Consider the following 23478-nt stretch of genomic DNA (forward strand, 5'->3'; position numbering starts at 1 on the left):
AGAAGAGAAGGTGTGCTAGTATGACAGGAGCATCGCTTCAGTATCCATGTAATAAAAGATAAAAATTCAGTTATTGACAGCAAGAGATGATAATATTACGTATGATCAGAGAAGTGTGGATTGACGTGGTCTGAACTCATCTTCCGGGTGCACGAACACGTACTATTCGAAGCATCTCTAGAATTAGAAAGCAGAAATTGCAGGTGTATTTATCATCACTGGCAAACAAAAACCTACAGTACATAGTAGAAAACTCAAATCAACGTATCGGATGGATGATGGATGGTCTTGTTGCATTTTTCCTGTGTCCACACTTCGCAGTTCACACAAATAATTTCGGTCGCGTGCAAAGCAATAGTAGTAACCAATAATGAACCAACTAAGGGACAATTTGAACCATGCCACACAAATTTTGCAAAATTTGTGATATGCCACCTGACCCACATGTCATTGACTCATGTGGGTCCTACATGTCATTGAGATACGGGTGGCATATCTCAAATTTTGTAAATATAGGGTGGCATGGTTCTAACAAACCCACTAACTAATTCATAGTTTTGATCGTTTGGCCAACGGGTGATAGCCTGTAAAATGGCTTATTAGAAACAAATTATTTATGAATAAACTTTTTATATTTTATCTTTAACGATTTAAAAGTATGCTGAAAAATAAACTACGAAAAAAAAATCTCGAAATCAACTACAAAGTTCAAATTTTGGCTATGGCTCATGAGCCAAAATTCAAAAGGCTAACGTTGGCAACTTTTACATCGAGATGTCGACAGGATCGATATGAATATCTTTTCTTGAGGCTTAAAATCCAAGCTACGGAGTCGCCGTGAACTTGCGGGTGAAAGGACGTACAGGTGCCGACTTGATGATCCATGTCCGGCACCATCATTTAAGGAGAGCACTGTCCAATAGAAGCTGTCCATATATACCATCAGACATTCAGAGTTTCAGACGGCACAAGTTTTCATTCCATATCATCAGGAGAACTTCAGGTACAAACTGCACTTTCTTTGTTTCCGTTCATATTTTGCCAGGCCGGTTACTGTTCATGTTCCTCAGAAAGTAACATCATGCATGATCTAGGGCATAATGATCTCCTGTTGAACCTGGTAGGCTATGCTTCTATTTTTGATATAAGCTACCAAGTCATTATATTATAATAGACAAAAAAAATGGCAAAACCAACCAGAGGTTAATCGACTGGAGATTCTGAGTTCCTGACCTGATTTTTCTTATACCTGTACAAACAGATTGAAAATTTAATTCACGTCTTGTTTTTCCTGCTTTGCTTTTAGAAATTCAATTTCAACGAAGAAAGGTTCAAGGTGTGACCAAATTGCCACATATATGAGAACACGTGAATGGCATATTTAATGAAACACTCATTCGTTTTGGACAATACCAGAGCATGTTTACTTATTTTAAAGAGAGCGGAGATCATTTTTATGATTAGAAAAATAAAATGTAAGGATTTAGCTGAATAACTCTTAACTAGCCATGGAGATTATCGACAAAAATAGATGCAACCTATCATGCATAATAACAACCTATTCGGCGAACAACCACCGCTGTTGTACTTCTTCTCCAAACCATCATACCAGTTAAAAAATATATTTAAACAAATGCATCACCATGTCATTGTCCTCAGTCATAATGCACACATGACAAGAACTGTTTACAAAACTACAACAGGGATTATTTGCACATGTCCTCATATTTTGGAGGGTGGAATTCTCGATTTCATGTTCCAGGAGGTTAAGTAGGCCAAACCACTGTATCATGCAGGCGGTTAAGTTTCCAACCTTTAAACTTTCAAAAGTTTAGATTGATACATGTAGATTTGCTTGAGTACTTTCATAGCATTATAACACTAATGAGCTTTATAAATAGTATTTTATATAAAGATCAGATATCAAAGTTTTATTTGGGAGACCATGTCAATGTCCAAAATGGCGTATTTCTGAGTTGTGACCGATGGGAGTTTTTTCTGGCACACTTATTATTCCAAGTGAAACTTACCTGGGCATGGAATTGAAGACTAATTCTTTTTTGTTTTTAGCTGCCAGAAAAGTGCTTCAAAATGTTTACTGCCCTAAAATTGCTTCTCTTGCCATATCTGCTCCTACTGGCATCAGCTTCATGTACTCAAGGATTGCCTTTCAGCAATAACACTGATCTGGATGCCTTGCTAGGATTCAAGGCAGGTCTAAGCCATCAGTCAGATGCACTGGCTTCATGGAACACAACAACAAGCTACTGTCAGTGGTCTGGTGTCATCTGCAGTCATAGGCATAAGCAAAGGGTATTAGCACTGAATCTCACCTCGACTGGGCTCCATGGCTACATATCCGCTTCCATTGGGAATCTCACATATTTGAGAAGTCTAGATCTTAGTTGCAATCAACTTTATGGTGAAATCCCTTTGACGATTGGTTGGCTGTCGAAGTTGTCATATCTCGACTTGTCAAACAATTCATTCCAAGGTGAAATTCCTAGGACAATTGGCCAGCTACCACAGTTATCCTACCTGTACCTGTCAAACAATTCACTTCAAGGCGAGATCACTGATGAACTAAGGAACTGCACTAACCTTGCTAGCATCAAACTTGACTTAAACAGCCTGAACGGAAAAATCCCTGATTGGTTTGGAGGTTTTCTGAAGCTCAATTCCATTTCAGTAGGGAAGAACATCTTCACCGGGATCATCCCGCAATCACTTGGCAACCTCTCGGCGCTGTCGGAACTTTTCCTCAATGAGAATCACCTCACTGGACCAATCCCTGAGGCCCTTGGCAAGATCAGCAGTCTTGAGAGGTTGGCACTGCAAGTAAATCATCTGTCAGGCACCATCCCAAGAACACTCCTCAACCTTTCCTCGCTGATCCACATTGGCCTGCAGGAGAATGAGTTGCATGGAAGATTGCCTTCTGATTTGGGCAATGGCCTACCAAAAATCCAATACTTCATCGTTGCCTTGAACCATTTCACAGGAAGCATCCCACCTTCAATAGCAAATGCAACCAACATGCGCTCCATAGACCTCTCTTCTAACAACTTCACTGGAATCATACCTCCGGAGATTGGAATGCTCTGCCTGAAATACCTGATGCTGCAAAGAAACCAGCTGAAGGCAACCAGTGTCAAGGACTGGAGGTTCATCACGTTCTTGACAAATTGCACAAGACTTCGTGCTGTGACAATACAAAACAACAGGCTTGGTGGAGCACTGCCAAACTCTATCACCAACCTATCAGCACAGCTCGAACTCCTGGATATCGGATTTAACAAAATTTCAGGTAAAATACCAGATGGTATTAACAACTTCCTCAAACTAATTAAGTTGGGTCTCTCTAACAATCGTTTCAGTGGTCCGATACCTGACAGCATAGGAAGGCTTGAAACACTGCAGTACTTGACACTAGAAAATAACCTATTGTCTGGGATCATACCATCCTCACTCGGAAACTTAACGCAACTGCAGCAACTCTCTCTAGATAACAATAGCTTGGAGGGGCCATTGCCAGCAAGCATTGGGAACCTGCAACAACTTATCATCGCAACCTTTTCAAACAATAAACTTAGAGATCAATTACCTGGAGATATTTTTAATCTTCCATCCTTGTCGTACATTCTGGATCTGTCAAGGAATCATTTTAGCGGTTCTCTTCCATCAGCAGTAGGTGGTCTCACAAAACTTACATACTTATACATGTACAGTAACAACTTTTCTGGGTTGCTACCAAATAGTCTCAGCAACTGTCAGAGCTTGATGGAACTTCATTTGGACGATAACTTCTTTAATGGTACCATTCCTGTATCAGTGAGCAAAATGCGAGGATTAGTACTGCTAAATTTGACCAAAAATAGCCTTCTTGGTGCAATTCCTCAGGACTTAAGACTCATGGATGGACTGAAAGAGCTATATCTTTCACACAATAATCTATCTGCACAAATCCCAGAGAACATGGAAAACATGACATCATTATATTGGCTTGACATATCCTTTAATAACCTTGATGGCCAAGTCCCAGCACATGGAGTGTTTGCCAATTTGACAGGATTTAAGACAGGATTTAAGTTTGATGGGAATGATAAGCTTTGTGGTGGTATACGTGAGCTTCATTTGCCTTCATGCCCAACCAAACCCATGGAACATAGTCGAAGTATACTTCTAGTCACTCAAAAAGTGGTTATTCCGACTGCTGTTACAATCTTTGTGTGCTTTATCCTGGCAGCTGTTGTCTTCTCTATACGGAAGAAACTAAGACCTTCATCCATGCGAACAACGGTAGCACCTCTGCCAGATGGCATGTATCCTCGAGTATCCTATTATGAACTGTTTCAATCAACGAATGGCTTCAATGTCAACAATTTGGTTGGCACTGGACGGTATGGATCTGTTTATAAGGGGACAATGCTGCTCAAAAAGTCGGAAACTACTGTAGCTATCAAGGTTTTCAATCTTGAACAATCTGGTTCTTCCAAAAGTTTTGTGGCTGAGTGTAACGCAATTAGCAAAATCCGCCATCGCAACTTGATTGGTGTCATAACTTGCTGTTCTTGCTCTGGCTTGAATCAAAATGACTTTAAAGCCATAGTATTCAAGTTCATGCCTCACGGAAACCTTGATAAATGGTTACATCCGGAGGTACACTCATCAGATCCAGTTAAAGTTCTAACACTAGTGCAGAGATTGAGCATTGCTTCTGATATCGCCGCTGCACTAGATTATTTGCACAACAGCTGCCATCCAACAATAGTTCACTGTGATTTCAAGCCCAGCAACATTCTTCTTGGGGAGGACATGGTTGCGCATGTTGGAGACCTTGGCCTTGCCAAGATTCTCACTGACCCAGAAGGAGAGCAATTGATCAATTCAAAGAGTTCTGTAGGGCTAATGGGAACAATTGGATATATTGCTCCAGGTACTCAATACTATTTTCCAATAAATCTTATGGTTTGAGCCATGCAATACTTAATTATCACGTTTACGCACTGCAGAATATGCTGAATGTGGTCAAATTTCTCCATCTGGTGATGTATATAGCTTTGGTATAGTGCTCCTTGAGATGTTTACAGGGAAGGCGCCTACAAATGACATGTTTACTGATGGATTGACATTGCAGAAGTATGCAGAAATGGCATATCCAGCAAGACTGATCGATATTGTTGACCCCCATCTGCTATCAATTGAGAACACATTGGGAGAAATCAACTGTGTCATGAGTTCAGTCACAAGACTCGCACTGGTATGCAGTAGGATGAAACCAACTGAGAGGCTGCGCATGAGAGATGTTGCAGATGAGATGCAGACAATAATGGCTTCTTATGTTACAGAAATAGACAAAGTTTCTCTATGATGCAACAGTAGTGCTTGTTCCTGACATTTTTTCAACAGTGTATTGTGCCCTCTTAAAAAACTGACAGCAAGTCCGCATGGTCAGTTGGTCACTAGTTTTATTTATTTAGTTATTACCCTTTAACAGAATATATGCATCCAGTTATTTCGATTTTTTTTCCTTTTAAAAATAGATAGTTAGAATAACTTTCCAGAAAGAAAGGTAAAACTAGAGCCCACCTAACATTTTCTCAGATTTACTTGTCAACCACATCACATCAGGCATCTCCCCTACCTTTCTCTAAGACTTTTAACTAGCTTGTGTAGTACATATACACATCTAGGATTTCATTGGTGAGAAACAAAAAGTATTAAGTCCCAAAAACAGGCATTGTAAAAGAAAGACTAAAAATAGCAAGTAATGTAGATATTTCTTTTTCACTGTAAGGCACTTTGGAACAACAATGTATTCTATAAATTGCACCTCTGTTTACCAAATAAGGGGCATGAAGTAAACTTTGTTCCTTCCTGACTTCCTCTTCGTATGTGGCACCTCTGCAAGCATAAAATAAGGAAAACAGGGTTCAACAGTCAATACAGCCAAATTTACAGTCGCATGTATGTTTTTCACACAATCACACCTATGTATACAGTTCTATATTATTTACAGATGTCTCCACCGAGCGACTTACTTGAAAGAAGTCCACCAGCTGTAGCTCATTCTCCAAAAATAGCCACAACCAAAGAGATCATAGAACGAAAATACTTTTTATTCTCCAGAGCATTGAATTGTTTCTGGAAGCCCTTAAGAAGTAATTCCATCTGTCATTGCCATTCCAAGAAGTCATGTTCCCATCCATGTCAAGCTGACACACCAAATCAACAGTTTGACATTCAGCATGTAAGCATTTTTGTTATTCCTCAAATTCAATGATGACTGTTTTGAAAGTAAGAAAAAAAAAAGTAAAAAACAAAGCCTCTTGGGTTGCAGAAACAAAATTAGCAACAAAGATAGATCGGAAGGTTCTCTGATGTAACAGACAATTACTCTAATATCAATATTAAAAATTTCAGAATATTAATTTGTGAAATATCAAAATAAAATAAGGAGAATAAGCATGTCTGAAGTGTTGCTGCAACGATAATTATTTGCTATGATGAACAACAAATTACATATCAGTATAGTTTAAGCCAAAAGTGTCACACTCAAACCTCATAGATGAATTTGACGCCCAAAATTCATCATCTGGTGTTTCTGTTAGAGTTTATGGTAGTGAGAGGGATATTAGTATAGGATTGACTTGTGTCAAAATACCATTTTTTTTATCTCAGATCCCCTTCCTTATCTCTTGTACTCTATATATACCGGTCCTCTGAAGCTCAATACAATCCACCAAGTTACGCGGTATATTCGTCTCCCCATACTATTTCAACAGTTTCATGTGTCTTCATAAAAAAACGAATTATGCTCCCTCCCGAAAAGAAAAAGAAAAAGAATTATGCATTCATGTTGCCATTTTAGGTGCACAAATAATTCCCTGGAGTGCTTCCGGAGCATATCAACATCCTTTCTGCAGTTTCTGAGTTATTTCTGAACAACGACTAAATTTTGCCAAATTAAAAACGTTCCGTTCCGTTCCTGTCCAGAAACAGCACCTAATCGTTTCATGACCGTCGGCCAATTAAAATCCAATCCCCAATTGGCCTCTAATCCCAAGTTTGTACAATCAGGCCGCGCAATTCTACCCGAAGCTATTCCAAATTCAGGACGCGTTGGTGAAGAAACAAGTATGGGGACAGTGGGGGGTAGGAGAAGTTCGCAGTACCTCTGCTGCTCCAGGGGAGAGGCGCGGCCTGCACGCTGACCCACCCACCGGGTCGAAGGCCCGGAACACGCCGGGACACCGGAACAGGAAGAGAGACTCGTCGTCCCAGGAGAGGGCAGAAGGATGCGGTAGTCCGGGCGGGCGGAAGCCGCCGACGGGCGACGCACACTCGCCAAGCCTAGCGCGGCGGCCTGATTCCGCCGCGCGAGAAGGCGCCGGCGGCGAACAAGGTCGGTCCCGGTCGACGCGGGGGGTGTGTTGTGGGTTCCTTTTTTTTTTTTTTTTTTGGCAAAATTTGTTACAGAACACCGAAAGATTGCGGCATTTGCTGTGAGACACCTGAAGATCGTGTATTTACTCGTGGACACTACAAAAAAAATAGTAATTAGCTGCAGGACACTCCTATTATTTTATTATTTCCGGTCAAAATGGAGAGAGAAAGAGTTGTGTAAGAGCACCCGCAATGGTAAAGTAAGGTGCTCTCTATAAAATATATATATCTCAACAATAGACTAGATTAATAGTAAACCACCTCAATAGTATGTCTACATGGGTATCTATAGCTCTCTCATCCATTGCCTCGTTTTTCTCTATAGACTATCTTCAGATTAGTAGATAGCTTTACCCTCTCTCTTCATTTAATCTGTTCCAAATAGGAAAATATACTGACATGGATCTCTTATAGAGAGCCTATAGATAACCATTGCGGGTGCCCTAAGTACCAAAATGCCCCTAGACACGTACTGTTCTTCCTCTCTCTCTTCTTTTCTTTTCTCATTCTTCCTCGCGACAGCGGCAGAGGGGAACCAATCAACGGCGAGCAGCGGCGGGCGCGGATGGGAGGGCACTCCAGGCGGCGGCGGGAGCGGCACGGAGGGGTCGCGGTGGAGAGGAAGCTTCAGATGGTGGCAACGGCGGGGCCGGCGGTCGGCGTGCACGGCGGCGCGCGGAGAGGTGGAGGGGATAGGAGAGAGGCGGGCACCGGTGGCCATGGCGAAGAGGTCGGCCGTCGTGGCGCCGGTCGCTGCCTCCGTCGCCGCCCGCACGGTCCATATCCGCCTCAGCCACCGCGAGCTCTGCCTCAGCCGACCGCCGCCCAGGCGAGCTCCGCTTCCATGCGACCAGGCCGTTCCCAACGCTACCCACCATCGTTGTCGCTACGGGAATCTCTCGAAGGAGTAGAGCTCGCCCGGGCAGCTGACTCCTCGCGCATTCCCCTTGCTCGTTGTCGCGACCGCCGTCCCCCGGCCCAGCGGCAGAGAGCTTGCTCCGCCTGGACCACCGCCGCCACGGCCTCACGCTGCCGTCCTCAAGATGCTGCCGGCCGGCGCCACGACGGCCCGCCTCTCTACGATGGACGCCAGCGCCCGCCTCTCCCCTATCCCTTCCACCTCCCCGCGCGCCGAGCGCCGGCCCGCCCCCGCGCGCCGCTGCCCATCACATCCCCTCGCGATGAAGAAGAAGAACAGACAAAGAGAGGAAGAAGAAGAAGAACAAAGAAAAAGATATTGATAAGTGGGCCCATGGGCAAACTTGTCTTTAACCAAAGTTTCTCTCTCCATTTTGACTGGAAATAATAAAATAATGGGAGGAGTGTCCTGCAGCTAATTACCACTTTTTTGTAGTGTCCACGAGCAAATACACGATCTTCGGGTGTCTCATAGCAATGGCCGCAATCTTTTGGTGTCCTGTAGCAAATTTTGCCTTTGTTTTTTCCTTTCATCTTATTCACCAAGTAGATCGAAAATAATTTAATCTTTTAAAAGGCTGGAACACAGTCAAATTATCCTATAAAATATTTTGCTACAACGTATAAAACAACGGTTCCGAATATATTGAAACATGAAACAAATCCGAGTACATTCAGAAAAAGTCTATATGAGATTTTGAAGCCAAGAAAATCAAAAAAGTTTCAATCTTTTTAAAAGTTGAAATACAATCAACACCTTATGAAATATTTTGCTACCACGTATAAAACAACGGTTCCAAATATATTGAAACATGAAACAAATCCGAGTACATTTAGAAAAAGTCTATATGAGATTTTGAAGCCAATCGGATGCTGTTTCACCAAGAAAATCGAAAAAGTTTCAATCTTTTTAAAAGTTGAAATACAATCAACACCTCATGAAATATTTTGCTACCACGTATAAAACAACGGTTCTGAATATATTGAAACATGAATGATGTAGCTATCAAAAATCATTCGATAGCCATTTAGCCTTCCCGTTACAAATTTGCCTATTCACATAAATGTCATTACCTCCTTCCTTTTTTATCTTCTTCCTTCTCACTCCCCATCTTCTTCTTGTCTTGACCACGCTGCCCGACACGTGGATGCGAGCAAAGAGGGAAAGAGGGATTGATGGATGGATCAGTGCGGCGGAATTGGCTGTAGCGGCCTTGAGCAAGACCTGCACGTCGCTGCCCAATCCGCCGCATGCCGCTCCATCAATGGTCGTCCATGGAGATCTAGCCCGCCCCCACAGCCGCCGCTGCAGCCGTGGCTTGCATTTTCATAGACTGCAACACAATAAGATGGGAAGAAAAAAAGACGACCAAATAAATAAGATGAATGGAAAACGTAACAGCTAGTAGTATCACGATTTCAATTTTATAAAATTTCTATGGTATAGTTAGGAATAGACGAATTGTAATAATATTTATCTGAATAGATAAATTTACAATGGCATAGATCCAATTAACTTTTTTTTTCTCTTCTTGAACTCAGCCGCACCACAGCACCTTGAACGGTTACATCTGAAAATGGTTTGCTCGGTAACTTTTGAAGGGGAATAACTCACGAGGGATTGATTGTCATAGTTTCATTTTTACTTCTCATCCCTCAATAGTTGGATAGTATAAGATTATTAGCTCATATTAAATCTAACATGTATAATATATTTACTATACGGTTAGTTTTATTTTTTTTCTTTTCTCTCTTTCTCTTACTATGAATTTAATGTAAATATTTTGGAGCATTTGTATAGCTAGCTCTTGCATGAGAGACAACACTTCTCACTTTTATTTATCTTTCTATTTCACACAAGTTTATAGTTGGCTTATAGCCCACTAATATACTTGCCCTAAGAGATGAGAATTATAGTTAATTCAAGTGAGAATTAAATTTTATGTGATGATGTACGGCTTAGGCTATCTCATTGAAATTAAAGGGGAATTCCCTCCCAATTACCACTTGTACCTAAATGACGCGACAAAATCTAACATTATGCCATTGTCACAAGTGGGATTCGTTTAAATGTCATTCCCTAGAAGGGATTTAATGAAATATCACTCTCAATCCATAGCTACATGCTAAAAAAATGTTTGTGACCAAATTTCCCCTACACACCTCTTATTCCTGTCTCCAACGCCATCATCCCTTAAGCCCTAGCTCCTCGTCGCTCCTCATTGGAGCAGGCGGCACTAAACGGCAGATGCATGCAAGGAGGAGTAAGAAGCTCATCGAGGACACATACGTGGGGAGGAGCGGAGAGGAGCGAGGTTGGCCACGGTGCATGCTGGGATGACCTTAATTACCAGTTGAAGGCATAGGCTGGGAGAAGTTAGAGGACTTCGCTGGCCAGAATTAGAAGAGAAGATGGAGATGGAGGAAGCAAGGCCAGTCTAGTCTTAGTCTTAGATAATATTTTAGCGTGTAGCTATGGGTTGAAAGTGATATTTTATCGAAACACTCTTGCATAGTGGTTTTTTTTTAACAAAAACCATGTATTGAAAAGGTGGGAGTTCGCTCTTAAATTCCCTTTCTTAATCCCTCCTAAAACTTCTACGTCCACCAACCAAGACTTAATAGCCCCCGCCCCCATAAACTTCTATGCCCACCTAACAATTTCACCCCTTCCCCCAACCAAACACATTCTTAATGTTTTGGAGTCAACTTATTAGAACTTTGAATATTAATAACTTCCAAAATATTTAGTTCAAAGGCATTAATTAGAACAACATGTAAAAGATTAGTGTTAAAAACAGTACTATCGTAAAATTAAATATTTATTTATTGTATATACTATAATAGAAAATTACAGTGAAAGATATGTTTGCGAGACCGTATTATTGTCCAAAACTTTAATAACTATGAAACGGATAGAGTAGTACTAAGTACTAATCTAGTGTAAATATCAAAGGGCACTTTAAAATTTTTAATTGAAATATCAATTGATATTTCATCCCGAATGAACAGTTATTATCATTTACAATAATTGAGGATAGATATGTTGTTGTGGTAAATAATATCGACCAATATAACCCGCATGCTTTCTAGAAAGAGTTAGGGTTAAATGATATTATCTGGTTCAAAAATTGCACTTACCAATATACAGATCAAGACTCCATTGTATTTTATTATGCCATAAAATAGCATGGTACGAGATTAATATATGAATTCGCTTAGTCGAGATGAAATGGTTTTTAGATCTCGTGACAATGTTGTGTTATGTCCGTTCAGGCATATTTATATGCAAATTCAATGGTTTTAGAAACTTAAGGTGTTCAAGAAAAAGAAAGAGAGACTTAACATCTGTCGATAATCCAACTCATGTCAAAAGTTAATTACAAAATCACATACTAAGATAACGAAATGAAGCACGAGTACATCTATAAATCTATATCTGAACCCCCTCCCCGCATCCCCTGGCACAAAAATTAAAAAGCGAGAAAAGTAATTGCAAGAAAAATGTTAAAGAAAGAAGAAAGAACACATCGGTAAAATAATATTATTCTCAGCCAGTACTGTGTTTGATTGAATCTAAATATCAAATCCTTAAACACAAATCATTTGCAAATTAATAGTGTCATATGAGATTATGACAATGCTATTATTACAAGTAATCACCAATGGCTATAATGTTCACTCAAGGAAACAGGTGAGATCTGCAATAGCTCTAAGGGCATGAGTATTGTAGTATTAAAGCAGTCGATAAGCAATAAATACTTTTTTTCTATCCAACGGTAACCATTGTGATAGCATGTAACAACAACTACCAAGCATTTATGCTACCGTCCGTAGGAAGGAATTAAAATACATTATTTATACAGTGTTTTCAGACACATGCATTAAAAATAGAGTAGCAGTTAGACATTGCATTGTAGCTATTGTAATTCCTATTGCAGCAAAGCTGCAGCTTCATCCTCTACAAATACAGAGACACAACTGAGTAAATTTCTATGCATTTCATCAAACTATACTATTTAGTTCACACCAAACTTTTCCCAAACTTCCAACTTTCTATCACATCACATCACATCCAAAACTTTTCTACTCAGGCTATGTTTAGATCCAAAGTTTGGATACAAACTTCAGTCCTTTTCCATCACATCAACCTGTCATACACACACAACTTTTCAGTCACGTCATCTCCAATTTCAACCAAAATCCAAACTTTGTGTTGAACTAAACACAGCCTCACATAAACTCCTAACTCTTTTTCCAAACTACCAACTTTCCCCAAACTTCTCCCCAATTTCATAAACTAAACACGACATAGAAGATGGATCCCACAACAAAGGTTTTATGCACATGTTGAACCAGGCTCCCCAAAACAAACTTTTGGAAACATGGTATACAAAACTCTACTCCTACACAATTCCACTGACACATAATTCCACTGACACCACACAGTTCCACAATAATACTCACTTTGATATTAACCATTATTGTTGCCCTAAGACTGTCTCCAACAGTCTACCCATAATGGTACCTAAACCCAAATATGGGTCATCCGATGAAAAAATCGGAGGCCAACAGAGTACCCAAACCGGAGACGCAATTTGCGTCGGAGTCGAGTGAGAACGCAAAAATGCGTCCTTCTCTCTCCTCAACCCAAATCGGTGCCGCCCGCCCCGCCACCGCCTCGTCCAGGCTCGCCGCTCGCCGCCACCGCATGCTCGCGGTCATCCTTCCCGTGTGGGTGCTGCATCAGCCGGCCACTGCACGGTCTTCGCTGCCGGACTTGTGGCTGAGCTCCCGCGTGAGTCGGGGACACGGAAGCGGAGGACGAGGCGAGTCGGGTTTAGACGCCGGCGCGGCGAGGCGAGCCCTCGGACGATGACGGTGAGTCGGGCCCGCGACGGGGAGCGACCGGCGCGGCGAGGCGGGTCCGCGGCGGGGAGGGAGGGAGGCACGGCGCTCGGTGGGGAGGGAAGCGGGCGGCGCTCAGCGCTCGTTTTGGTCCGTTGTTGGAGAACGAAAGAATTGGGTGCGTGACCCGGACATCCCGCATGACCCAAACGAACGAATTTGGGTGAGGGCTGTTGGAGACAGTCTAAGGGAGAAAAAGAAGGGTGTAGCATGGGATGGGAGCTCTCAAATAAACTAGTGTTGTTGACTACTTATCACACTTTGACCACAAGTTACGTCAATAACTATTTGATTTTGATGTTATATCTGTGGCACAAAAATACTTCCATAATACACCATATTTCAAGGTATTTATACTTTTTTTTATCTGAATGGAAGTACTGATCAATGTTTGAAATTGATTAGTGCTAGTATCAATTCAATTTAATGGAGGTAATATGGATTCAACAAAGTCATAAAGCAATTTGATCTTATGTCCAATGTTTTAAGATTTTATCATACTCCCTCGGTTCTAAAATATAGCAACTTCTAGCATTCAAAATTTATCCTAAAATACAATAATTTTTCCACTTATATTCTCTTCTTAACCAATCGCAATATTCTTCCATTTAAAATCTGCACGTACTCGCTTGTATCAACGAATCACAACTTTTCCCTATTAGATTCCAACATCCCCATTTGATTTCATCTATTTTTTTTAATAATCATGTTCAAACCAAAACTTCTTATATTAAGACGGGTAGTACAAATTTTCCATGGGAATTTACCCGACATGTTACTTGGATCATCTCCAGGAAGCTTCTTATATTAGGGTGTGTTCGCAGGAACATGTTCCCAATCCAAATAGTGAACACGGAAAACGGAGCGGTCCATTAACACGTGATTAATTAAGTATTTGCTAATTTTTTTCAAAAATGGATCAATATGATTTTTTAAGCAACTTTCGTACAGAAACTTTTTATAAAGAACGCACCATTTAGCAGTTTGAAAAGCGTGCGTGCGGAAAACGAGAGTAGGAGTTGGGAACCATGTCTTGCAGACAGAGCCTAAATGTTTGGTGGAGAGGGAGAATTAGAAGGAAAGGAACTGCTATCACTACTTCAGATCAGCAGAAGTGTGATTTGTTGGAAGGACATTGCTACTATGTGGCCTTCCACTGAATTGCTCCGCTAAATTGCTACAAGCTCTGTCCTAAAAAGAAAAGGCAATCTAGAAAGAGATGTGATATAACCTAGTATAACGAATCTAGACAACTTTATCTGAATTCGTTGTACTAAGTTATGTTACATCCTCTCTTACGTTTTCTTTTTGGGAACGGGGTATATATGTTTCATAACTCATGCTCCCCTATCATAAGTCTTCTCCTAAAAATTTATATGATTGAAATGGATTACACCGTTTACTATACCATTTGGAGCGAGTATAATAGCAAGTTTAACAGTATAGTCAACTACTAACTCTAAATTATCTATAGCTTATTCATATAATAGTTATCTATAAATATATACTATTAATACATGATCCCACCTCTCATACATATAGTGTCTTATAGTCCGTGCTACAGCTGGCTATAAATATGTAGCTCACTTTTTTTTATCTTATTTCTTATATCCTCCATGTGTGCTTATTACTGGCTTATGTACTTACTCTAATAAGTGATGTAAGCAGACTCTAAAAATTACCACATCGGTTTTGTACTTAAATAAAAAAAGAGAGAGAAGAAAAACGGATTGTTAATTTGTAACCAGCAATAGCATGAGCTACAAGACGTTGTGTGGGAGGTCATTTATTATGGTGTGTATTTATATGTAATTATGTAATAAGTAACTAGACTATTAAAATTTTAAGCCAGTAGCTGACTATACTAAACTTGCACTTATTATAGTATATACTCTTGACTGCTTTTAGTGCCGTTCATATACATCCGTTTAAATTGCCGATATAAAAAAAATTGCTAGTACAACAAAATCAATCAATGGAGTCGATCTCCACCTTATATACTCCCTCCGTCCTCTAATATAAGAGATTTTGACATTTTGCTTGCACAGTTTAACTACCCATCTTATTCAAAACTTTTTTGAATTTATTATTTATTTTTTACTTAATTTATTATTCAAAGTAATTTAAGCACAACTTTTCGTTTTTTATATTTGCACAATATTTTAAATAAGATAAGTGGTCAAATAGTGCAAATAAAATATCAAAAATAGTCGGAGGAAGTAATAGACAGGGATATAGCAAAAAAAAAAATGAAAATAGCCATGCCTGCCACAAAAGTCATGCATTCAGTGCATATGGCCAGACAGCGTACGAAGACGCCTTTCTGCTTTGACTTGACCGACGAAGACGCCTTTCTTCTTCGTCTTGCATCCGGGCTTCCATAATACGAAGCTGCCGGCCGGCCGGCAAGAGCGACGCGCGCGGCAACGGAGACCACATTATCCGATCCGATCTGCCGCGCGCGTGTCGCATATGATCTCCAGGGTATTCTTGCTGCTAGCTAGCTGCTTGGTAAGTGCTCGTCTCTACCTTCCCCTTCCCTATCACCTACATGCGCTTCGACCATTCATAATCCATTCCTTCATCCGGCCGCTAATTGATGCGTTTTGTTGCTTGCAGGTTAATTAAGTTGTTGCAATAGTTAATCACTTCCATGGAATGGGCTTGAATCGACCCAGCTGGTACTGTGGTACATGCCTTCATCTTCTTGTTGTTGTCGTCGTCTTTGTTTATCACTACTCTCTGTTTGTGTGCAACAGCAACCTAGCTTAGTTTTACAAGACATGATGCGATCTACCATGCTAAGTAGGGTGTGTTTAGTTCACGCCAAAATTGTAAGTTTGGTTGAAATTGGAACGATATGACGGAAAAGTTGAAAGTTTATGTGTGTAGGAGTTTCGATGTGATGAAAAAGTTGGAGGTTTGAAAAAAAAGTTTGGAACTAAACAAGGCCGTAGTATATTACGGACCGCCAAATTAAAGTGCTCTCAAAGTTCTAGTGGCAATGCTTGCACCCGCGCTAGCCATGTATGGAGGTTATTTGTGACTCGTTTGATCCAAGGAACATATAGCTTACGGCTCCTTTTAAACGCATGATTTTTACAGGGTTAATTTGGGCCAGCTCTTTTTACGGAAGTTTCAATATGGACTATAGACTAGGGGAAAGACATTAGTTTCACTTTTGACCAAGTAAATTTATAAAATGTTTCAATTTGAACCCCTTCTTCTCCATCCCCCCTCTCTCTCTTCTTGCTTTGGCGCTCCGGGGAGCAAGGACAGGTTGAGCTCGAGCTTGAGCATGACCCCAATGCGTATGAAGGTTGAACTCGAGCTTGAGCATGAGGTCCAAGGACATGCGTATGATTGCGGCCTGCGGGAGCCACCTGAACCACTGAAGGTGGTCAAGGATGTTCGAGCTCAGCTGTTGCTTACCGCGGCATAGCAAAGTCCGGGAGAGAGAGAGAGAGGACAAGGAGAGGATGGAAAAGGTCTAAACTGAAATCTTTAGCAATCTTATCCGGTTCAAAAATGAAAATGAAGTTTTACTCCTAGTCCAAACTGTAACATTGGTAAAAGAAAATGTGGTCCAAAGTGATTTATTGTGGTCCAAACTACAACATTAAAATCTTTTGGCAAATTTTGCTAAAGGACATCTAAAATTTGTGTAATTTACTGATAGACATTGGAAAAATATGTCACGCCGAAAGAAATCTAAAAAAAATCCTAAATTGCTAGAGGAAACTTTCGGTTCAATTAGAGAGATAAATCTTAAGAAAGACGAGAATGGCCCTAGAACCGCATACTTCAATCATGGCGTCAAAATAAAAATTTGAAAATTATGCAACTCTAAATTTACCATCACTATTTACCATCACTCCAAGTACATCACTAGCATAAATCATATTCCATCTTCATTCTATCCTAAGCTCAAAAGCTTTTGACCATAAGGGCATTCTTATCTTTTTGAAGAATTTCTTTCTCCAATTGAGCCGAAAAAGTTCTTTACCAAATTACTAGTTTTTTCGAGTGTCTTTGAACCAACCAGCGAATTACACAAATTTTTGAGTTCCTTGTGCCTAGACATTTAAACCAAGAGATAATCCAAGAAATGTCATTAACAATTGTCCAAATCCAAAAAATGCAATCGATAAGTGTGAGTTCCAAGAAATGCCATTGTAAATGACTTTGTCCTAAAAATGCCACCGCCGTTAGGTTAATGGCACGGAATGGCCGGAAACCTAACGGCGATGGTATTTTTGGGAAAAAAAATCTTTTGTACGATGGCATTTCTTGTAATTCACACTTGTTGATGGCATTTATTAGATTTGGACGCTTGTCAATGACATTTTTTTATTATCTCTTAAACCAATTATCTTAGACAATTGACATTCAATACAGTGCACGATGTTTCTCAAGGGAAAACAAAGGTATTTTGCACTAACTTGAGTCATGTGTCACTGACCCAAAAAATTTAGAAATATAGCAAATTGGCTTTAAAATATCAACATTTTTGGGGTGCTATCTTTATTGAGAAGTAATTCTGAAAATATTTTTAGATTTGTTGTGTGCACCAATTTGATCTCGTAAAATCATTTTTTGCAAATGCTTCTTTTTGAAAAAAGATTTGTTTGAATTTGCAACCAAAAAAAGTAGAGCCATATGCACCAAATTGTTAAAATTTTAGTTTGAATATGATTTATAGAATAACAAATTTAGGATGTATTAGAAGTGCATTTAGTCAATGCAAAAACACCTTGGCTTCGCCTCAATCTTTAGGGTCAGAAATTAAACTATCGAAAAAGTTGAGAGACATGAAGTAGACAATCCTTTATAAAGACCAAACCAGTTTTAAAATTAAATTCAGGGAAAAAGACTAAATGGTAATGGAATTTAAAGTGTAAAGCAAACCTGATAAGAAGTTAGAAACCAATGAAAAGCCTGTCATAGGCATAGCCTGTAGCATATTTTATTGCATTTTAATTCTATACAGCTATATACACTGACAAATTCTGATGGCTCGTTTATCTTTTTCTGTGGAACATAGAGCAATAATCCTGAGTAATTTGGTTCAACATTCTCAAATGGCAGCGCTGGGGACAAGGTCCTAGTGGTTCTGGTTCACAATAGTCAGGGAACTGCTACACAATGTTTACTATTCTGAAATTGCTTCCAATGCTATATATGCTGCTAATGGCATCTACCGAATATGCTCAAGCATTCAGCAATGAGACTGATCTGGATGCTCTGCTAGCATTCAGAGCAGGTCTAAGCAACCAGTCAGATGCACTGGCCTCATGGAACGCAACCACTGACTTCTGCCGGTGGCATGGTGTCATTTGCAGCATCAAGCATAAGAGAAGGGTCTTGGCACTGAATCTGTCCTCAGCAGGGCTTGTTGGCTACATAGCCCCATCTATTGGGAACCTCACATACCTCAGAACTCTAGACCTCAGCTACAATCTGCTGCACGGTGAAATCCCTCCAACAATTGGGCGATTGTCGCGAATGAAATATCTCGACCTGTCAAACAATTCACTCCAAGGTGAAATGCCTTCGACAATTGGGCAGCTGCCATGGTTATCGACACTCTACATGTCAAACAATTCGCTCCAAGGTGGGATCACACATGGCTTGAGGAACTGCACTCGCCTCGTGAGCATAAAACTTGACCTGAACAAACTCAATCGTGAGATCCCTGATTGGCTTGACGGATTGTCGAGGATCAAGATCATGTCACTAGGGAAGAACAACTTCACTGGGATCATCCCACCGTCACTCGGCAACCTCTCGTCGTTAAGGGAAATGTATCTCAATGACAACCAGCTCAGTGGACCAATCCCTGAGAGCCTTGGTAGGCTCAGTAAGCTTGAGATGCTGGCACTGCAAGTAAACCATCTCTCAGGGAACATCCCAAGAACGATCTTCAACCTGTCCTCACTTGTTCAGATTGGTGTGGAGATGAACGAACTGGACGGCACACTGCCCTCCGATCTTGGCAACGCCCTACCAAAAATTCAATACCTTATCCTTGCCCTGAACCATTTGACAGGAAGCATTCCAGCTTCAATTGCAAATGCAACCACAATGTACTCCATAGATCTCTCAGGTAACAACTTCACTGGCATTGTGCCTCCAGAGATCGGGACGCTCTGCCCAAACTTCCTGTTGCTCAATGGGAACCAGTTAATGGCAAGCAGGGTGCAGGACTGGGAGTTCATCACTTTATTGACAAATTGCACTAGCCTCCGGGGTGTCACACTCCAAAATAATAGGCTTGGGGGTGCATTGCCGAACTCTATCGGTAACCTATCGGAGCGCCTCCAACTACTGGATCTTAGATTTAATGAAATTTCTAACAGAATACCAGATGGCATTGGCAACTTCCCTAAACTAATTAAGCTAGGGCTCTCTAGCAACCGGTTTACAGGCCTCATACCTGACAACATTGGAAGGTTGACAATGCTCCAGTTCTTGACACTAGACAATAATCTATTGTCTGGGATGATGGCATCCTCGCTTGGGAACTTGACACAATTGCAGCATCTTTCTGTAAATAATAATAACCTGGATGGTCCTCTTCCAGCAAGTCTTGGAAACTTACAAAGGCTTGTCAGTGCAACATTTTCTAACAATAAGCTTTCAGGTCCACTGCCTGGAGAGATCTTTAGCCTATCATCCTTGTCATTCGTTCTGGATTTGTCTAGGAACCAATTTAGTAGTTCTCTTCCATCTGAGGTTGGCGGTCTCACAAAGCTCACATACTTGTATATGCACAATAATAAGTTAGCTGGGGCGCTGCCAGATGCTATAAGCAGTTGCCAGAGCCTGATGGAACTTCGTATGGATGGCAACTCCTTGAACAGTACCATCCCGGTGTCTATAAGTAAAATGCGAGGTTTGGAACTGCTAAATTTGACCAAGAACAGCCTCACTGGTGCAATTCCAGAGGAATTAGGACTCATGAAAGGCCTGAAGGAACTATACCTTGCACACAATAACTTGTCTTTACAAATCCCTGAAACCTTCATAAGCATGACGTCACTATACCAACTAGACATATCCTTCAATCATCTTGATGGTCAAGTTCCAACACATGGTGTGTTTTCCAATTTGACGGGATTCCAATTTGTTGGGAACGACAAGCTTTGTGGTGGTATTCAAGAGCTGCATTTGCCCTCATGCCGAGTAAAGTCTAATCGAAGGATACTTCAAATTATCCGAAAAGCAGGGATTCTGAGTGCTAGTGTCATTTTGGTGTGCTTCATATTGGTACTTCTGGTCTTCTATTTGAAGAAGAGATTGAGGCCTCTGTCATCGAAAGTAGAAATAGTTGCTTCTTCTTTCATGAATCAAATGTATCCTCGAGTTTCTTATTCTGACTTGGCCAAAGCAACAAACGGCTTCACATCCAACAATTTGGTTGGCACAGGGCGGTATGGATCTGTTTACAAGGGTACAATGCGGTTCAAGAATTCAGTATCTGACGTAGCTGTGAAGGTTTTCGATCTTGAGCAATCTGGTTCTTCTAAGAGTTTTGTAGCAGAGTGTAAGGCACTAAGCAAAATTCAACACCGGAACTTGGTTGGTGTCATAACTTGCTGCTCTTGCCCTAATTTGAACCAAAATGACTTCAAAGCCCTTGTGTTCGAGTTCATGCCTTATGGTAGTCTTGATAGGTGGATACATCCAGACATAGATCCATCAAGTCCAGTCGAAGTTCTTACGTTAATGCAGAGATTGAATATTGCTCTTGATATTGGTGCTGCACTGGACTATTTGCACAACAACTGCCAGCCAGCAATAGTTCATTGCGACTTAAAGCCCAGCAACATTCTTCTTGGGGATGGCATGGTTGCTCATGTTGGGGATTTTGGCCTTGCAAAGATTCTTACAGATCCAGAAGGTGAACAACTGATCAATTCAAAGAGTTCTGTGGGGATAATGGGTACAATTGGATATGTTGCTCCAGGTAAATCACATTTTTGCTGCAGTAGTTATTGTGCTTTGACAGGAATTGCTAATGTCGCATATGCATTGCAGAATATGGAGAAGGTGGTCAAATTTCTCCATACGGTGATGTCTACAGCTTTGGTATATTGCTCCTTGAGATGTTTACAGGTAAGGCGCCTACACATGACATGTTCAGTGATGGATTGACCTTGCAGAAATATGCGGAAATGGCATATCCAGAACTACTGATAGATATTGTTGACCCCCTTATGCTATCAGTTGAGAATGCATCGGGAGAAATCAACAGTGTCATTACTGCTGTCACAAGACTCGCACTAGTATGCAGCAGGAGGAGGCCAACTGATAGGTTATGCATGAGAGAAGTTGTAGCTGAGATACAGACAATTAGGGCTTCCTATGTTGAAGAAATAAACAAAATAGTTTCTGACTGATGCAACATTAGTGCGCCGTTTGATTTTTTAGCTTCATAAAAGGTGTTAACTGCATAATATCGGCAAAAGAAATGTAACACACAGTACTCTTCTGTTAGGCACTCATTGATTTTAAGACCAAGTACAGGATCAATATTTTTTGCTGATGTAATCCATTTATTGGTGATCCCAAACCATTAGCAATCAATGGTGCTAATTTTCACACATTACTTATTGACAGGGTTAGAAGGTGTGCAGTTCTTTACTTTATGGAGTATCAAGTTTTTGCAAGTGCGCATGACAGTAGATATATTACCATCCAAGAAATTCATTTGTATAGTTTTTAATAGTGTATCATGTATTCGTGTTCATGCCTAAACAATTGGGCTGCAAACCCGCATGGGCATTAATTTTATTTATATATATTCTTATCCTTTTCACAAAAGATATAGATGCAGTTCTTTTGATTGCTCTGAAAAACATATAATTCCTGCAAAGAACTATGCTGGAAAAATGTAAACATTAAGCCTAGTACTTTTATCAGATTCACTTGCGAAGCCCATTCTTCATAGCAGGCATGAACTCTATCTTTCTGTAAGATATTAACAACACCGGATAATACTAACACACACATAGCATTTGAATGGTGATAAACAGAGAGTTCTGACTGGCAGATGCAACACTGGAACAGGAAAGTGGAAAATCAAAATCATGTATGACGTTATATTTTACTGTGAAGTACTACTTTAGAACAACAAAGTAAACAAAGGGGAGCAGATTCGCACCTTTTGTTGGTCAAAAGGGGAGCATATGCCCTAAGCTTTCATTCCTTCCTGCCTTCTCTCTTCCCATATACTCCCTCCGTTTCACAATGTAAATTATTCTACCATTTCTCACATTCACATTGATGTTAATGAATCTATACATATATATCTATTTAGATTCATTAATATCAATGTGAATGTGGGAAATGCTAGAATGACTTACATTGTGAAACGGAGAAAGTATATTGCTACCTTTGCAATCTGCAAATAAGAAGGCAGGTAGGGTCTCCTCAACACAGCCAAATTTACTCTCAGATATTTAACATGCTTCTACACTACCTGCAAGACTGCAACCATTGTGTTCATAGCACGAAAATGCATTTCATTTTCCAGAGCGCTGGCCGCTGAGGGAGCTATGAACTTTTTTCCCCGATCTAAAACTGAAATGCCATTCCAGTAAAGCCATGCTACAGTAAATACTAGCACACTAAATCGACAGCACGGTAGATCAACGCGATGAAGTCTTAGTTCTTCCTCAAATCCAACGATAGAACGCAGGTCAAGCCAAGGCCGTGCACCGAAGAACGGATTCCGGACGAGTCAGTAGCGGCGAATCGGAGGGCACCACCGAGGCAATCAGGAATTGGGGGAAATAGTAACTTGCTGCGCAGAAACGAACAGCGGGTTTTCACCTCGCGTCGGGGCCTCGAGGGAGAGAAGATCACCTCGTCGGAGAAGAAGCTTCCGACCTGGTCTGTAGCGGCGGAGTAGCTCGCCGTCGCCGGAGTTCCGGTGCCCTGGACCCGGAAAGCAAAAGCTTTGATTTAGGTCTAGTTTTGTTTGGGCCTTACGGCCCGCTCGCTGTAATGGATCCGACCCATCTGCAAGGAGAAAATGGACATTTAGCCCAGTTCAAAACAGGGTTTCGCTAGATTGCCATCCCAAAAACGTGTTTCCCTAAAATGCTAATATGAAGCGCTCGTACTCACCGCCACTTTGCCATTTTAGCTTTTTTGTGCATTTTCGAAATCATTTTCGCTTCTTCAGTGGGTAATGAGACG

General features: G+C 40.8%; 2 protein-coding genes and 2 long non-coding RNA genes across 8 annotated transcripts; 2 read left to right on the forward strand and 2 right to left on the reverse strand.

The window, feature by feature from the left end:
• Positions 1-1002: 1002 nt before the first annotated feature.
• Positions 1003-7402, reverse strand: LOC4348484 (uncharacterized). 2 transcript variants are annotated; one of them, XR_010737137.1, is made up of 7 exons: positions 7176-7402; positions 6042-6215; positions 5834-5904; positions 3389-5290; positions 2334-3279; positions 2031-2242; positions 1003-1249 (listed from the first exon to the last, which is right to left on the reverse strand). It is a non-coding gene; the product is annotated as an uncharacterized lncRNA (long non-coding RNA). The 2 variants fall into 2 exon arrangements; XR_010737136.1 differs by lacking the exon at positions 1003-1249 and having other exon boundaries at positions 1796-2242.
• LOC136353732 (probable LRR receptor-like serine/threonine-protein kinase At3g47570) lies at positions 2092-5499 on the forward strand. The gene is made up of 2 exons (XM_066304944.1): positions 2092-4936; positions 5013-5499. The coding sequence occupies exons 1-2, from the start codon at positions 2092-2094 to the stop codon at positions 5369-5371; spliced, it is 3204 nt and encodes a 1067-aa protein (XP_066161041.1). The 3' UTR covers positions 5372-5499.
• Positions 7403-15633: 8231 nt separating the features above from the next.
• LOC9270033 (probable LRR receptor-like serine/threonine-protein kinase At3g47570) lies at positions 15634-21878 on the forward strand. 2 transcript variants are annotated; one of them, XM_015757614.3, is made up of 4 exons: positions 15634-15783; positions 15892-15953; positions 18317-21241; positions 21313-21878. In XM_015757614.3, exons 3-4 carry the CDS (start codon positions 18418-18420, stop codon positions 21672-21674), a joined length of 3186 nt encoding a protein of 1061 aa, XP_015613100.1. In that variant the 5' UTR covers positions 15634-15783; positions 15892-15953; positions 18317-18417; the 3' UTR covers positions 21675-21878. The 2 variants fall into 2 exon arrangements, with proteins under 2 accessions (XP_015613100.1, XP_015613099.1); XM_015757613.3 differs by having other exon boundaries at positions 15652-15783; positions 15892-15961.
• A 134-nt stretch (positions 21879-22012) lies between these two features.
• On the reverse strand, positions 22013-23249 carry LOC112936674 (uncharacterized). Of its 3 annotated transcripts, none has more exons than XR_010737185.1 (3): positions 23143-23249; positions 22439-22678; positions 22013-22335 (listed from the first exon to the last, which is right to left on the reverse strand). It is a non-coding gene; the product is annotated as an uncharacterized lncRNA (long non-coding RNA). The 3 variants fall into 3 exon arrangements; XR_010737186.1 differs by having other exon boundaries at positions 23110-23249; XR_010737187.1 differs by lacking the exon at positions 23143-23249 and adding an exon at positions 22757-22902.
• Positions 23250-23478: the final 229 nt, after the last annotated feature.

Source organism: Oryza sativa, chromosome 10 (genome assembly GCF_034140825.1).
Source record: "Oryza sativa Japonica Group chromosome 10, ASM3414082v1".
Classification (NCBI taxonomy): Eukaryota; Viridiplantae; Streptophyta; class Magnoliopsida; order Poales; family Poaceae; genus Oryza; species Oryza sativa.

Bases quoted from the DNA above. Each gene is read 5' to 3' on its own strand.
- LOC136353732 (XM_066304944.1), top strand. From the start codon at position 2,092: ATGTTTACTGCCCTAAAATTGCTTCTCTTGCCATATCTGCTCCTACTG. The intron at 4,937-5,012 runs GTACTCAATACT...TACGCACTGCAG, and splicing joins AATTGGATATATTGCTCCAG to AATATGCTGAATGTGGTCAA.
- LOC9270033 (XM_015757614.3), top strand. From the start codon at position 18,418: ATGTTTACTATTCTGAAATTGCTTCCAATGCTATATATGCTGCTAATG. The intron at 21,242-21,312 runs GTAAATCACATT...TATGCATTGCAG, and splicing joins AATTGGATATGTTGCTCCAG to AATATGGAGAAGGTGGTCAA.